This window comes from Meles meles, chromosome 4 (genome assembly GCF_922984935.1).
Source record: "Meles meles chromosome 4, mMelMel3.1 paternal haplotype, whole genome shotgun sequence".
NCBI classification, from domain to species: domain Eukaryota; kingdom Metazoa; phylum Chordata; class Mammalia; order Carnivora; family Mustelidae; genus Meles; species Meles meles.
This window is the reverse complement of record NC_060069.1, coordinates 39,287,137-39,304,841: the sequence shown is the minus strand read 5'-3', so window position 1 is coordinate 39,304,841 and position 17,705 is coordinate 39,287,137. Positions and strand designations below refer to the sequence as shown.

The window sequence follows — 17,705 nt, the reverse complement described above, 5'->3', positions numbered from 1 at the left end:
TTTTTTTTATGATTTATATTTTACCTAAAGGAGTAACATTTTGATGCTTGTATTATATCCAAGTCTTAGGTATAAAGGACAGTGGTGCCAGTGGTGAAGAATAATAGCTAAAAGTGGGTGAGTTAGAAGTGTCATTTGGGAATACATTTTGTGTTTTTTACTGTTCTACATGGAAGGGAATATAATTAACATTGTAGCTAAAACCATAGACTTTGGAGTCAGACTGATCTGGATTTGAATACTGACTCCATCATATGCTGGTGGAATTATGGTAAGTTTCTTCTTGAAGCTTTATTTTTCATATCTGTAAAATGAGATGATTACAGGTTCTACCTCATACTCCTGTTGTGAAGATTTAATAAGATGATGTATATTAAAGCATTTAGCCCTGTACTTAATTCATGTAAGTAAATATAAGTAAAGATTGTACTTTTCATTGAATAATGATATCTTTGAGCTTTGAATGCCTTAAAATTTTTTTGTAAAGTTTTAACGAATTGGAGTGCATTTTTTAATTTAATTTTAAGATAATTTTATTTACTATGCTGTTTGTAAACAAGCTTTTGTTATCTTGTAATTACATTTCATTTCTGAGTTGTGTGTTGGGGATCCCCAAGACCAACCCTAGATTCAGTGATTCACTGGGAAGGCTCACAGTTCTTAAGATATAGTCATATTTGTGGCTGTGATTTATCACAGTGAAAGGATACAAAGCAAAATTAACAAAGAGAAAAGGCAAATGGAACAAAATCCTGAGGAAGGTGCAAACTTCCAAGAATCCTCTCCCAGTGGATTACATAGGACACACTTAATTCTTCCTGTAAGGAGTTCTGACATTTTGAAGTGTTGTCTACCAGAGAACCTCAGTAGAGACTCAGTCACAAAGGTCTTTATTGAAAGATGGTCATGTAGGTATCCTCTACTCCCAACTACTAGAATTTCAAACTTCTGGAAGGAAAGCAGACATTCTGCATAAGCCACATTGCTTACACAAACACTTTAGGCACAGTGAGCCACTTTTATTAGGGAATGATGGAAACCCTTCCAAAATCCAAGTTCCTAGGCACCAACCAGGGGCCAACCTTCTTTCAGGTCTATGTTAGCTCTTTTCTGTACTTAGTGTCTCTTTTGTGATAAAGTACTCTCTATCACAGGATTGCTGTGCAGATTAGAAAGAGTAAATATGGAGCATCTAGCACTATTTCTGACTTTTAGTGCATGATAAATCATATGTGCTGTAGCTGTCACAGTAAATTATAGGAATCTATAGCTCTTTTAGATGTATTTTAGTTAGAAAAACCAGAGTCTTCTATAAGGAAGAAATTGAAGAATGTACCCTTCACTTCCCAAAGCAAGAAAAGTTAAAGTTTTATTTATATTGAAACTGTTTTTCAGACATTATTTAGGGAACAAATGTTTTAGGGCTGTTTAACCTTTATCTTTCTGATTCTGTTAAAATATAGGTGATATAAGAAATGAAGCCAACAGGTACAGACCCAAGGATCTTATCTCTAGCTGCCGAAGTTGCAAAAAGTCCTGAGCAGAATGTCCCTGTTATACTGTTGAAGTTAAAAGGTAAGAAAATCTTGGGGCCCCTGGGTGGTGCAGTCAGTCGAGCATCTGACTCTTGGTTTCAACTCGGGTCATGATCTCTGGGTTATGAGATCAAGCCCTGCATTTGGTTCTGCAGTCAGCCCAGAGTCTACTTAAGACTCTTTCTGTATCCCGCTGCTCCTCCCACCCCCCAAAATAAATAAATCTTAAAAAAAAAAAAAAAAGTAAGAAAATTTTTTTGTGATTCGCTAACATTGTTTAAGTAGTAGAATAATTCCATCATGGGTATAGTTTTGGCATTTGTTTCTAACTTGCTCAGAGAAATTATAACTTTGTGGTAAAGCAGTGATTTTGTTTTCTTTTTAAAAGTGTTTTTAGTTGTTATTCAGACTATAAAAATACAAAAAGCTCTTGGATTTATTTAGCAAAAATAAGTATATCCGATTTGCTTTTGCCTTAGAAATAATAAACAACACACCTTTAGGAAGCTCAGAGTTGAAGAAAATCAAACAAGATATATATTGTTATGATCTCATTCAGTATTGCCTTTTGGTGCTCAGTCAAGATTGTTCTCGAATCCAAGGAGGTTGGACTACAGTTTCTCAGCTTACACAGATATTAAGGTAAAGTGAAGAAATAAGTCCACTTTTTCCTGAGGGATGTTGTAGTAGATTCTTATTTATAACATTTTGCTTCTTTTTACTCATCTGGTTAATAAGCACTGGCAACTTTCTTTGTGGTAAGTTATGGTTGTACTTTTCCTTCATACCATATATTACTGTTTTTAACTATATTTGTGAATATTTCACTGTCTAAAATTTTGCTGCATATGTCCTATGAAGATGATAATCATGTCCTTTGCTTACCACTGAGTCTCAAGTACCTGACAGACTCTTTATTGATTAAAGAATATATGAAGAAATGAAGATAGTAAGGCACTGACTCTACACTGGAAAAACTTAGAATAGAGATGAGATGGCAGTTATGTGACTTTATCATACAAGGCTGAATGAAAGAGGTGTGAAATGAAAGATATAAGCAAAATACTACAGGAGAACAGATGTAGAAACTAGTTGTTCCATGCTGTATTGATTTAGTTATCTTAATTGTATATTTCACTAGGCAACCAAAATTCTGTGAATAAAATTCAGAAGCAGCATGTACTGACCTACTGTCATGCTAGAAATTGAGAGAAAAGATCAAAATCATTTATTTTTAAAAAGGCAAAAAAATAAACCAGTTGTTCTCAGTGCCTAAGCTACTTCCCAATTAAGTAGCTAAAAGCATGCATTACTAATTGATCTTATCTTTCAAAACTGCTATTCCTAATTTTTTACTACGTAAAGGCCAGATTCAAGGTGTATAGTTAGAAAAAACAATTAACAAATGTACATAATGTTCTTTTCTTATACTTTAATTTTCAAGATTATTTCCTTAAGTAAATAAAGCCTTTGTTTTGATTAGATATTTTGGCTCATGAAAATATTGATTAAGGCTCTCTGGGGTGGAATCCAAATCTTAAGAAATCCCCATGTTTGTGAATGTACAAAAACCAATTTTTATTTATTAATGTTCACAATCAAAATAGACACTCTTAAATAATTAACTTTAACAATGAAAATAGAAAGAGAAACTGATCTATGTTAGCATTTTTCCATTACTTTAGGACTGGTGTACAAAAAAAAGCAAATTGAGCATTCACCAGTTAAGTTTTTAGCATACTCATGGGTAGTCACTATTGTTTATCAGTGTCTTCACATTATGTTAAAAAGTGTCTGACAGCAATATTTACTAATTAGAGACCATTCTTGGGTTAGGGACTCTTGTTAATAGTAGTCTACACAAATAATTTTTATTATTGAGGGGTTTGAGTATACCCATCTTATATCCAGGGACTGGCCTTTATGAGCAGTTTTAGGAGGATTCATTTCTCTAAATGACTTTCTCTCCTTTATTACTAGTATTTTTTTAAGATTTTATTTATTTGACAGAGATCACAAGTAGACAGAGAGGCAGGCAGAGAGACAGAAGAGGAAGCAGGCTCCGCGCTGAGAAAAGAGCCCGATGAGGGGCTCGATCCCAGCACCCTGGGATAATGACCTGGGCCAAAGGCAGAGGCTTTAAGCCCCTGAGCCACCCAGGCGCCTGCTGCCCCGCCCCCTTTTTTTAAAGACTTAATTTATTTGACAAGAGATCACAAGTAGGCAGAGAGGCAGGCAGATAGAGAGAGAGGAAGACTTTCTCTCCTTTAAAGTAAATTACAAAGTGTTCCTAATAGAGCTAGATTTTTACTGTTTACTCCTCTGCTATAAGGAATATGTAGTCAGATATTTTGCAGACTTTAAGAAACTAGATCTCTTGGAGAGTAGAATTGGTATTAGTGTTTTGCTTTCTTAATCTGTCCCTTGTAGACTAATCCTACCCTGGGTATTTTTTAGCTATCAGAAGTCTAAAGATACCAGCACAAATGTTTTTCATGAATTAGACTCCCAAGATACTGTATTGCTTTTAAAGTGTTTACAGCTGAAGACTTGTCTTATTTTTCTTATTTGTGAGTCAAGTGTATTTTGTTTCCCGAAAGGTTGACTAGTAGGTTTTTAGGACATAGGAGTACTGGCTCTAAGTACAGGCAAAGTCCACACCACTTATTTTTCTACAAAGTTGTAGTGCTTATTTTCCATCAGAAGTTCCTTTTTGACTTGGCAACAAAAGAGAGAACTAAAAATCCTCATTAAGGCACCATGTCTATAGAAGCTCTAGCATTCAATTGAAATTTATAATTAACACAAACTTAGTCACAGATTTGTGCTCTTATTTCAGCCATTGCTGTGTGGGCTTAGAGCCAGGAGAAGATGCAGAGGAATTTTACAATGAATTACTCCCATCAGCTGCAGAAAATTTTCTGGTTTTGGGGAGACGATTGCAAACATGTTTCATCAATGCAACTAAGGTATATGTGTTTATTTAGTGTTTTAATAGCCAAAATTCTTGAGAAGATTTTCCACATTGTTTTTCACATGTGCAGTATTTGGCTGAAAGTACAATTAGAGTAGTGGATTCAAACATTTTTAAAATTATAACCAAAAATAATCTCTAGGTGTGAAATTTTAAAATGCTGGCTGAAGCATACTGTATGACTTTGAAGGATTTGCCTTGCTTCTTAACTTTAAGCAGCACCCATAGATATTTATTTCCATAGCATCTTCCTAAAACATGTCTTTTACTTTAATTAAGAGTAGAGGAAAGTATTGTTCTGTGGCCCAGCACTTTCCTAATAGCTTCCGTGGCAAGAACAATAAAGGTGAAATTTTTCTATTTGATCTTTCAGATCTTCTTCTTTTTTTCTTTCTTTTTAATTTTTAAGATTTTTTAAATTTATTTGACACAGAGAGAGAGAGAAAAGTCACAAGTAGGCAGAGAGAGAGGGGGAAGCAGGCTCCCTGATGAGCAGGGAGCCAGATGTGGGGCTCAGTCCCAGGACCCTGGGATCATGACCTGAGCCGAAGGCAGAGGATTAACCCACTGAGCCACCTAGGTGGCCTGATCTTTCAGATCTTCTGCATTTGAAATATTTCAACCCAAACATAGGGCCTGTTTAATCCGACAAGCTTTTTTTGGGTGGATTATGCTAAATGCTATATGTACTATCTTTTTTTTTTTTAAACTGTGAGTTACTTAGAAGTAAGTTGCTTAATTTCCAAATATTTGAGAATTTTTTTAAAGTTTTCATTTAAATTCCAGCTAGTTAGCATGCAGTGTAATATTAGTTTCAGGTTTACAATTTAGTGATTGCACACTTCATACAGCACTTAGTGCTCATCACAAGTGCATTTCATAATCCCCATCACCTATTTAGCCCATCTGCCCACCCACCTCCCCTCTGGTAACCATCAGTTTGTTCTCTATAGTTAAAGAGTCTGTTTCTTGGTTTTCCTCCTGTGCTGGTTTGTTTTGTTTCTTAAATTCCACATTTGAATGAATTTTCTTGATGTTTTATTGTTACCAATTTCAACCTTAATTCTTTTGTGGTCAGATAACATACTCTATCATTTCAATCCTTTGAAATTTTTTCTGACTTGTTTTATGGCCGTTTTGTCTTGGTGAAGGTTTCATTATAAGCTGTCTTTGCTTTGTACAGTGCCATCTTAATCGAAACTCATGCATATTAGAAACATGTAAAGATTTTGATATGCTCAAGTTCATTTAACATAGTACCATGCAAAAAGCAAGGACTTGCCTCTATAATTGAATGTGAACTTTGCATTTGTTGTGTGGAATGTTCTGTGAATGTCAGCTCAATTTGATTATAGGACCTATAGGAATCACAAGTTTAAGGCTGAAACTCTTTTATCTTGTAGTAGTTCTTGCCTAGATATACATTTGGGCCTACTGCTATATTAAAGATTGAGCAGATTCACAACTTTCATGAATTATGAAGGGAAATAACTAAGTCATCATGGGATATTAAATTCCAGTTGAGGTGCTTTAAGGAATAGAATGAATAGAAGGAATGCTATAAGGAATAGACACAGTCTTGTACTTCATGCCTAGGCTCGTAAAGTAGACCAGATCTTCAGATATTTCTTACAGAAAACCTGAGATGTGTCTTCAATTAAAAAAAAAATTAAGTGGCTCAGTGGGTTAAGCCTCTGCCTTCGGCTCAGATCATGATCTCAGGGTCCTGGGATCGAGCCCCGCATCAGGCTGTCTGCTCAGCAGCGAGCCTGCTTCCTCCCTTTCTTTGCCTGCCTCTCTGCCTGCCTCTCTGCCTACTTGTGATCTCTGTCTGTCAAATAAATAAATGAAATCTTTTAAAAAAAATTAAAAAATTATGACTGAAGTTGAATGAGACATATAATATGGATAAGATAGTGGTTTCAGTATAAGAAACAAGGCAGAAGATCATAGAGGAAGAGAGGAAAAAATGAAACAAGATGAAACTAGAGAGGGAGACAAACCATAAGAGACTTTTAATCCCAGGAAACAAACAGGGTTGCTGGAATGGAGGGGGGTGGGAAGAATGGGGTGGCTGGGTGATGGACATCGGGGAGGGTATGTGTTGTGGTGAGCCCTGTGTATTGTGTAAGACTGGTGAATCACAGACCTGTACCCCTAAAACAATAAATTTTATGTTAATAATAAAAAAAATAAAATATATACCACAAAGAAATTGGGAAAAAAAAAAGTATTGTAGTCAGGGAATTAAACTTAGTAGTAGCGTATAGGCTTTCTGTGTAATAGCTCACAAATTCTTCCAGCATCTCCATTGGCATTTTGAGGGATGTTAACATTAAATAAATTTTGCACATTTCTAGATTTAATTAATTCAAGTTAATTAAAGCCGCACGAACTATGGGAATTTGTGTTAGTACTCTACCATAACACAAATTTTATAAGTTAAGAAACTAAAGACCATAAGATCATGAATAGCTAAGATCTGGGAACCAGGTCCTCTGACTCCCCAGAGAGAAATTTCTCTTTTTTTTAAATAAAGCAATTACAGAAAAGTAAATTGGGTTTGTGTGTGTGTATTAAGGGTGAAGAAAAAGATGAATTACTACACTCTTTCCAAATTGTGACTGATTCTCTCTTCTGGCTCTTGGGAGGCCATGTTCAACTCATCCACAATGGTAAGAGAAAGATTTTTAAGATAACTAATAGTCATTGTAAAGTACCTGCTAGCAACTTGATTTTTTTTTTTTCTTAACTACATCTATTAACTTTACAAATAACCACAGTTAAACAAAACTACATTGAAATAACCCCACATGCAAAAAAATAAAAGCCCATTTGGAAATTCCAGTTTTAAATAGCTAACATTGACAATGTGAATATTAAGGAGAAAATTGCTTAAATATAATTTTCTTCTTACCTTTTTCTACTTAGCAAATCCAAGATAAGGATTAATGATAATTTTAACAATTTAGGGAAAAATTTTTCAAAATTCTAAAGATTACACCTGTTTTTTAGACTTACTGTGAGAGAAATCTGTACAGAGTAGATATGACTTAATTCGTACTCTATTCATGTAAGAGTAAACTTTTATATATTGAAATTTTTACTGACCTTGACAGTTATTTTATAGGATATTTCTATACTTACATTGAGAAATATACATTAGTTTTTTTTTAAGGTTTTATTTATTTATTTGAGAGACAGTGTGCACAAGAGAGGGGGAAGGGGCAGAGGGAGAGGGAGAAGCAGAGTCCCCACTAGGAGAGCCTGACCCTGGGCTTTATCCCAGGACCCCGAGATCATGACCTGAGCCCAATGCAGACTTTTAACCTACTGAGCCACCCAGGCGCCCTATGCATTGGTTTTATAGCTTTTAGTTTATAGTTTTATAGTTCTCTATGGATTCTTAAGAACACAGTCCTGGTCCTTGTGCCTCACTTCATTTCCCATGTTCTAAAGGCAACCTCTTCAATTAGTATAACTAATACTTTGGGTAGTTAGATCCATTTTTTATATTATGTTAGTCACTATACAGTACCTCATTAGTGTTTTGTTTGTTTTGTTTTGTTTTGTTTTTAAAGATTGTATTTATTTATTTGACAGAGAGAGAGATCACAAGTAGGTGGAGAGGCAGGCAGAGAGAGAGAGAGGGGGAAGCAGGCTCCCTGCTGAGCAGAGAGCCCGATGCAGGGCTCAGTCCCAGGACCCTGAGATCATGACCTAAGCGGAAGGCAGAGGCTTAACCTACTGAGCCACCCAGGCGCCCCACCTCATTAGTTTTTGATGTGGTGTTCCATGATTCATTATTTGAGTTATATCCATTTGAAGCTAAGTACATGCAGAAACCAAGTCCGGTGATTCCCCAATGAACAGTGTCTCTGTCTCTCTCTATCAATACTTAGATACTTCCTTTTCTTTTAAAGCATTACCTTTTAGTTTCCCATTATGAAACAAATATTATAAAGTTCCCAATTTAAACAACTTTTATCAAAAACATGAAGTACTTAGCTTTACTATAGTATAATGTGAAAGACTTAGTAAAAAGAGAGACAGCAAGAGAGAGAACACCTAAATACAACTTTTAAAATATGCCAATTTTTTTTTTTTAAATAATAATAGCTGTAACAAAAATGACAGTGTTCTTCAGGTCAGTCTGTAGGTTTAAAATATCAGTAATGTATTAAAACCAAGTGGTTGTGAAATTCATGTACAAAATTGGGGTCTCCAATAACCTTTCTTTCTCAAAAGAATCAGCTTTTTGGAGAAAAGGCTGACTCTTATGTCTGGGGTAAAAAATATGCAAGGTAACCCTGAAGTATTTTTTTTTTTTCCTTTTCTTTCTTCCTGGTTGGTTTTCTGGGGGAGGGGCCTACCACGTGGGTTTTCAGACAATGATGTTCCCTGAGTTAGGTCCTCCCGCTCCCCTCAAGGGGGTGGGCTCTGAGGAAACTGTTTTTTTCAGGCTTTTGTTCTCTGGGGGGTTTTATGTTCTTTCATCTGTTTTCTCTCGCCTTGACAGCTTTTGATGGTTTTTGGAGTTTTAGAGGAGAGCAAACTGCACCCCGACCTCCCTCTCAGAGAGAAGCCTCAGAATGTTCTGCAAGAGCTGCTGGCAGAGTCGGTTCTGAGTCACTGTCCCTGGGGATGCAGGAGCTCCTTCTTGTACCCAAAACCAGGGCAGCGGTGGCTGTCTAGGCAGCTCCAGACCGCCAGAGAGGTTCTGAGTGGCTCCCTCCCCCTTTTGTTTATCTTCCAATATCAGTCCGACGCTCCCAGTCTGCTTTACCTGCCACTGGCGTCTTCTGCTCCTGTAGAGATCCAGACGTGTATAATTCTGATCTCAGGCTGATTTCATGGGTGGTCAGAGTTCTTTGGTAGGTAATCAGCTCACTTTAGGGTACAGGTTGAAATGGTGCCTCCTCCTACTTCCCCGCCATCTTGACCAAACCCTGAAGTATTTTTAATACCAGATAAAAATGATGCAATCAGAGTTTATTAGGATTCTGTGAAAAGGACTCAAGAGCAAAAATAAGGAGGTTTCTATTAGCCAAAAATGGGAAATTTGAACAGTAATAGGATAATAACTGCTAAGGATTGAAACACATCAAATATAGTGAGACTATTAAAAAAATCATCATTAGGGACGCCTGGGTGGCTCAGTTGGTTAAGCCACTGCCTTCAGCTCAGGTCATGATCCTGGGGTCCTGGGATAGATTCCTGCATGGGGCTCCTTGCCCGGCGGGGAGCCTGCTTCCTCCTCTCTCTCTGCCTGCCTCTTTGCCTGCTTGTGTGTACTCTCTCTCTCTGACAAATAAATAAAATCTTTAAAAAATAAAAATAAAATAAAAATTAAAAAATTAAAAAATCATCATTAGAGAACCAATTCATTTTGATAATTGGTAAATGAAGAATCCATTTATCTGGCCCTTTCTTATGTATCAACGAGGAGAAATTTCTCTTTATAGAAGTATTCCAGCTAATATGTGAGAAAGGAAAGGTAGAATATGACCAGTGTACAACTATTAATGAGTGGAGCAAATTTAGGAGTTAATCATCCATCACTGTCAAAATTTCAGAAGTACTTCCTAATGGCTCATCATAACCTCACATATGAAATGTAGATGTCAAAAATTCAAACCTGCATCATTTTGATCCCCCAGTTTCAATTACCAATTTATAGAAGGTCAGAGAAACATTAAATTACACTGCGTGGATGTAATTAACAACTAGCTTGTGGGAAACTCAAAGGACAATTGACATGTTTTTGTCAGCAAATAAAATCTAAGGGGAAAAAAAATGGTTGAGAGGGAATCCATAGATTAAACTTGAAAGATAACCAGTTACAATGTATAATATGTGCAATGGGTGGATCTTATTTGGATCTTGACTCAAACAAACTTAAAAATCTGTATAATATTTGGAAATTGGAGCACTGACTGAATATTTGATAAAATTAAGGAATCATGATTATATAGGTTGGATAATGATTATATTTTTAAATAATTCATATCTTTTGGGAGTATATATTGAAATACTTGTGAATGAAATAAGTGGGTCTCTTGGATTTGCTTCAAAATAAAATGGGAGGCTAGAAATGAATGGTCTAGGTGACATAAGATTGGCCATAAGTTGATCACTGATAAGGTTGAATGACCGGTACATGCAGAGTCATATTATTATTCTCTCATGTAGGCTTGTAGCTTTCATTATAAAAAGTTTAAATGGGCAAAAGTATCAGTTTTGGGGGGAGACCAAATATCTATTTGAAACTCGATGAAACAACTATACTTGAAAAACAAAATAAGGGCTTCAAATAGAAGTTTTATTGAGTTTTTATTTACATTATTATATAAATTATATTTATATATATTATTTATAATAATATAAAGCAAACATTGTAAAAATAAAATGGAATGACTATTAAATTATTGTAGCATAACTTTTTTAATATAGAAAAAAGATGTATATATACTACATACTACATCAGTTCAGTGAATTCAGAGTTAAAAAAAGTTACTAATAAAACATCTTTAAGTAGACAAAAATGAAATAATATACTTTCCCAGTTATAAAAAAGAATGTTGGGGCGCCTGGGTGGCTCAGTGGGTTAAGGCCTCTGCCTTCGACTCGGGTCCTGGGATCGAGCCCCACATTGGGCTCTCTGCTCCGCGGGGAGCCTGCTTCCTCCTCTCTCTCTGCCTGCCTCTCTGCCTAGTTGTGGTTTCTCTCTGTCAAATAAATAAAATATTTAAAAAAAAAAAGAATGTTTTTACTATTGAAGTAATAGAAAGTAAGAAACCATAGAAATATTTAGTAGTAGTGGAATTTATTTTTTTGAAGTTGTTAAATGTTACAAAAATGATCTTTAGTAAAATATTGAAATATTGGACTCTGTAAATAGAAGAGTAATTAATATGTGAAAGAAATCAAATATGTTCTCTCAGGAGAGAAAAAGGAAAATAGTAAAGTTTCATGGAAGCTAGGATGGTATTTACAGGTATGCCTTGTCTGCATACCTGATCAATTAATGGAGAAGGGAATAGAAACTGACATTTACTGGGAACCTGCCCTGTTCTAGGGCATTCTGCAGTAGTCTGCAGTAGTCTGTGAGAGAGCTATTCTAGCTTTACAGATGAAGAAGTACATGTTCTGAGAGGTTAAACAACTTGAATAAGCATCCAATTTCAGACATTCATAACTGGCTGCTCAGAACCTAAAAATTATAAACCAGTAAAAACAAATGTTTTGTAAGTAATAATTTCATTATTACTTAAGACAAAATATTAGCAAACATGGTACATTATATAAAATATTAACAAACATGGTACATTATATAAAATAATTCAATATTATAAGGATGTAAGCCACTGTTTACAGTCGTATGTACCATTTCCGTTCCTTCATATTCTCTCTTCTTCACAGGAAATTTCATTTTATTCACTGAAATTTAATGCTAGAAAGAGATTCAAATTTAGGATATGTTTTATTTTGTTTCTTATTTAATGGGAGATAACAATAGAGTCTTAGCTTAGTATTTTTGGATGCTGTCTATTTATATCTTTTGTAAAATGGAATGACTTATTTACGGTTACTTAAACCGCCCATCTTAAAATCTTCTTACTGTAAAGTATACAAAAGCAGGATGTTAGCAGAAATGATCATGCTTTGATCTGGTTTTAAAAGGACAAATGAACCCCAATTGTATCATAGAATCTTTTAATTTTAATTTTTTTTCTCTTTTAGTACTACAAAGTGATCATTTCTTGCACTTACTTCAAACTGACAATGTTCAAATAGGATCTACAGTCATGACTATGCTACAGAGCATACTACAGATCAACAGGTGATTTGGTTTTACAAATTATTTATCAAAGTATTTATAATTTTTATAATTTTTAACTTTTGGTCCAGAAGCATTACCAGTTTTATTCCAGTTTTGCTGAAATCGTCAATTACATATGATTTGTACAAGATACTTCAAGAGCCCTGTTATTACCATTGTCTTTTAGGAAAGAATATAAAATACCATCAAAGACTGGAAATTTATTGTTGAATTGGTATCTCAGAGCTTAAGAAGATTTTAGACCAATCTCAGACTTATAGAAGAAATATGGTGATATCTGAAGAAAAATATTGGGATCACAATAAAAAATGCTTAATCATATATTTATTTAGCAAATTGCAAACTTACTATTATACCAGGTGCTTCAGAATGGCATAAAAGAACTAATGGGCAATGTTTTCCAGCTTAAAATGGAAAAAAGAGTATACACAGTTGTAATAATTGACTCTTCCAGTTCCATATGGATTTATTATGTATCTGTTATGTGCCAAGTGTGTGTCTCTCATTGGGTTCCCAAAGTTGATTAAGATATAAAACTTGCCTTCCAGTAGCTTACAGTGTAGTGAAAGAGCCCAGCCCATGAACATAATTATATTATAACATACTAAGTTAAAAGTATAAAAGTATGCACAAGTGTTAGAGGAGCTTCTATCCCAAGTTGAGGGGTGATGCTTCCAGAAGAAGGTAACACCTGAGGTGAAACTTTAAGGTTGAAAATTAGCCAGAGAGGAAGAAGAGAAAGCAGTATTTCTAGGCAGAGGTAACAATATAAGCAAATGCACAGAGATAAGAAACAACATGCTGAGGATAAAAAGTGAGTACAATTCATCGTTGCTGGCATTTAAAGTTTGGCATGTGGAGGTGGCTGCAAAGTTCTGCAGACTTAAGTCATGAAGAGCTTATATGCTGTGTTAAGGAAATTAAATCTTATCCTGTAGGTAATGGGATCATTAAAAGATTTTTAAAGTAGATAAAAATAAGTATATTTTATTACTTACATTACTCAGGTTACTGTGTGGAGGAAGAATTTAAGGGGGACAAAACCTTAGACAAGGCAATTAGAGGAAGCAACTACAGTAATCTAAGTGAAGCGATAAAAACTTGGCCTTGTGCGCTGGTACCAAATAGATTTTAAAGCAAATGGATCTTTTTTTTTTTTTTAATTTTTTTTTCCATTTTATTTATTTTTTCAGCGTAACACTATTCATTCTTTTTGCACAACACCCAGTGCTCCATGCAAAACGTGCCCTCCCCATTACCCACCACCTGTTCCCCCAACCTCCCACCCCTGACCCTTCAAAACCCTCAGGTTGTTTTTCAGAGTCCATAGTCTCTTATGGTTCGCCTCCCCTTCCAATTTTTTTTTTTTTTTTAATAAACATATAATGTATTTTTATCCCCAGGGGTACAGGTCTGTGAATCGCCAGGTTTACACACTTCACAGCACTCACGATAGCACTTACCCTCCCCAATGTCCATAGCCCCCTCCCCCTCTCCCAATCCCACCTCCCCCCAGCAACCCCCAGTTTGTTTTGTGAGATTAAGAGTCATTTATGGTTTGTCTCCCTCCCAATGCCATCTTGTTTCATTTATTCTTCTCCTATCCCCCTACCCCCCCATGTTGCTTCTCCATGTCCTCATATCAGGGAGATCATATGATAGTTGTCTTTCTCCGATTGACTTATTTCACTAAGCATGATACGCTCTAGTTCCATCCACGTCGTCGCAAATGGCATGATTTCATTTCTTTTGATGGCTGTATAGTATTCCATTGTGTATATATACCACATCTTCTTTATCCATTCATCTGTTGATGGACATCTAGGTTCTTTCCATAGTTTGGCTATTGTAGACATTGCTGCTATAAACATTCGGGTACACGTGCCCCTTCGGATCACTATGTTTGTATCTTTAGGGTAAATACCCAGTAGTGCAATTGCTGGGTCATAGGGTAGTTCTATTTTCAACATTTTGAGGAACCTCCATGCTGTTTTCCAGAGTGGTTGCACCAGCTTGCATTCCCACCAACAGTGGAGGAGGGTTCCCCTTTCTCCACATCCTCTCCAGCATCTGTCATTTCCTGACTTGTTAATTTTAGCGATTCTGACTGGTGTGAGGTGATATCTCATTGTGGTTTTGATTTGTATTTCCCTGATGCCGAGTGACGTGGAGCACTTTTTCATGTGTCTGTTGGCCATCTGGATGTCTTCTTTGCAGAAATGTCTGTTCATGTCCTCTGCCCATTTCTTGATTGGATTGTTTGTTCTTTGGGTGTTGAGTTTGCTAAGTTCCTTATAGATTTTGGATACTAGCCCTTTATCTGATATGTCGTTTGCAAATATCTTCTCCCATTCTGTCAGCTGTCTTTTGGTTTTGTTAACTGTTTCCTTTGCTGTGCAAAAGCTTTTGATCTTGATGAAATCCCAATAGTTCATTTTCGCCCTTGCTTCCCTTGCGTTTGCCGTTGTTCCTAGGAAGATGTTGCTATGGCTGAGGTCGAAGAGGTTGCTGCCTGCATTCTCCTCAAGGATTTGGATGGATTCCTTTCTCACATTGAGGTCCTTCATCCATTTGGAGTCTATTTTCGTGTGTGGTGTAAGGAAGTGGTCCAATTTCATTTTTCTGCATGTGGCTGTCCAATTTTCCCAGCACCATTTATTGAAGAGGCTGTCTTTTTCCATTGGACATTCTTTCCTGCTTTGTCGAAGATTAGTTGACCATAGAGTTGAGGGTCGATTTCTAGGCTATTCTGTTCCACTGATCTATGTGTCTGTTTTTGTGCCAGTACCATGCTGTCTTGATGATGACAGCTTTGTAATAGAGCTTGAAGTCCGGAATTGTGATGCCACCAACTTTGGCTTTCTTTTTCAATATTCCTTTGGCTATTCGAGGTCTTTTCTGGTTCCATATAAATTTGAGGATTATTTGTTCCATTTCTTTGAAAAAAATGGATGGTATTTTGATAGGGATTGCATTAAATGTGTAGATTGCTTTAGGTAGCATGGACATTTTCACAATATTTATTCTTCCAGGAGCATGGAACATTTTTCCATTTTTTTGTGTCTTCCTCAATTTCTTTCATGAGTACTTTATAATTTTCTGTGTATAGATTCTTAGTCTCTTTGGTTAGGTTTATTCCTAGGTATCTTATAGTTTTGGGTGCAATTGTAAATGGGATTGACTCCTTAATTTCTCTTTCTTCAGTCTTGTTGTTGGTGTACAGAAATGCAACTGATTTCTGTGCATTGATTTTATATCCTGACACTTTACTGAATTCCTGGACAAGTTCTAGCAGTTTTGGAGTGGAGTCTTTTGGGTTTTCCACATATAGTATCATATCATCTGCGAAGAGTGATAGTTTGACTTCTTCTTTACCAATTTGGATGCCTTTAATTTCTTTTTGTTGTCTGATTGCTGAGGCTAGGACTTCTAGTACTATGTTGAATAGCAGTGGTGATAATGGACATCCCTGCCGTGTTCCTGACCTTAACGGAAAAGCTTTCAGTTTTTCTCCATTGAGAATGATATTTGCGGTGGGTTTTTCATAGATGGCTTTGATAATATTGAGGTATGTGCCCTCTATCCCCACACTTTGAAGAGTTTTGATCAGGAAGGGATGCTGTACTTTGTCAAATGCTTTTTCAGCGTCTATTGAGAGTATCATATGGTTCTTGTTCTTTCTTTTATTAATGTGTTCTATCACATTGATTGATTTGCGGATGTTGAACCAACCCTGCAGCCCTGGAATAAATCCCACTTGATCGTGGTGAATAATCCTTTTAATGTACTGTTGAATCCTATTGGCTAGTATTTTGGCGAGAATTTTTGCGTCTGTGTTCATCAAGGATATTGGTCTGTAGTTCTCTTTTTTGGTGGGATCCTTGTTTTGGGATCAAGGTGATGCTGGCCTCATAAAATGAGTTTGGAAGTTTTCCTTCCATTTCTATTTTTTGGAACAGTTTCAGGAGAATAGGAATTAGTTCTTCTTTAAATGTTTGGTAGAATTCCCCTGGGAAGCCGTCTGGCCCTGGGCTTTTGTTTGTTTGGAGATTTTTGATGACTGTTTCAATCTCCTTACTGGTTATGGGCCTGTTCAGGTTTTCTATTTCTTCCTGGTTCAGTTGTGGTAGTTTATATGTCTCTAGGAATGCATCCATTTCTTCCAGATTGTCAAATTTGTTGGCATAGAGTTGCTCATAGTATGTTCTTATAATTGTCTGTATTTCTTTGGTGTTAGTTGTGATCTCTCCTCTTTCATTCATGATTTTATTTATTTGGGTCCTTTCTCTTTTCTTTTTGATAAGTCTGGCCAGGGGTTTATCAATCTTATTGATTCTTTCAAAGAACCAGCTCCTAGTTTCATTGATTTTTTCTATTGTTTTTTTGGTTTCTATTTCATTGATTTCTGCTCTGATCTTTATGATTTCTCTTCTCCTGCTGGGTTTAGGGTTTCTTTCTTGTTCTTTCTCCAGCTCCTTTACATGTAGGGTTAGGTTGTGTACTTGAGACCTTTCTTGTTTCTTGAGAAAGGCTTGTACCGCTATATATTTTCCTCTCAGGACTGCCTTTGCTGTGTCCCACAGATTTTGAACTGTTGTGTTTTCATTATCATTTGTTTCCATGAATTTTTTCAATTCTTCTTTAATTTCCTGGTTAACCCATTCATTCTTTAGAAGGATGCTGTTTAGTCTCCATGTATTTGGGTTCTTTCCAGCTTTCCTCTTGTGATTGAGTTCTAGCTTCAGAGCATTGTGGTCTGAAAATATGCAGGGAATAATCCTAATCTTTTGATACTGGTTGAGACCTGATTTGTGACCCAGGATGTGATCTATTCTGGAGAAGGTTCCATGTGCACTAGAGAAGAATGTGTATTCTGTTGCTTTGGGATGAAATGTTCTGAATATATCTGTGATGTCCATCTGGTCCAGTGTGTCATTTAAGGCCTTTATTTCCTTGTTGATCTTTTGCTTGGATGATCTGTCCATTTCAGTGAGGGGAGTGTTCAAGTCCCCTACTATTATTGTATTATTATTGATGTGTTTCTTTGATTTTGTTATTAATTGGTTGATATAGTTGGCTGCTCCCACGTTAGGGGCATAGATATTTAAAATTGTTTGATCTTCTTGTTGGACAGACCCTTTGAGTAGGATATAGTGTCCTTCCTCATCTCTTATTATAGTCTTTGGCTTGAAATCTAATTGATCTGATATAAGGATTGCCACCCCAGCTTTCTTCTGATGCCCATTAGCATGGTAAATTGTTTTCCACCCCCTCACTTTAAATCTGGAGGTGTCTTCGCATCTAAAATGAGTTTCTTGTAGGCAACATACTGATGGGTTTTGTTTTTTTATCC

The 17,705-nt window shown here is 36.1% G+C and overlaps 1 protein-coding gene across 1 annotated transcript in view; it reads left to right on the top strand.

The window, feature by feature from the left end:
* Nucleotides 1–17,705, top strand: part of IQCB1 (IQ motif containing B1) — a 69,366-nt gene that overhangs the window by 3,755 nt on the left and 47,906 nt on the right. Inside the window, exons 3-7 of the mRNA XM_046001988.1 lie at nucleotides 1,464–1,575; nucleotides 2,015–2,177; nucleotides 4,375–4,504; nucleotides 7,091–7,184; nucleotides 12,253–12,352. Of these exons, the coding sequence (XP_045857944.1) occupies nucleotides 1,476–1,575; nucleotides 2,015–2,177; nucleotides 4,375–4,504; nucleotides 7,091–7,184; nucleotides 12,253–12,352 (587 nt within the window). The 5' untranslated portion in view covers nucleotides 1,464–1,475. The remainder of the gene's footprint in view (nucleotides 1–1,463; nucleotides 1,576–2,014; nucleotides 2,178–4,374; nucleotides 4,505–7,090; nucleotides 7,185–12,252; nucleotides 12,353–17,705) is intronic.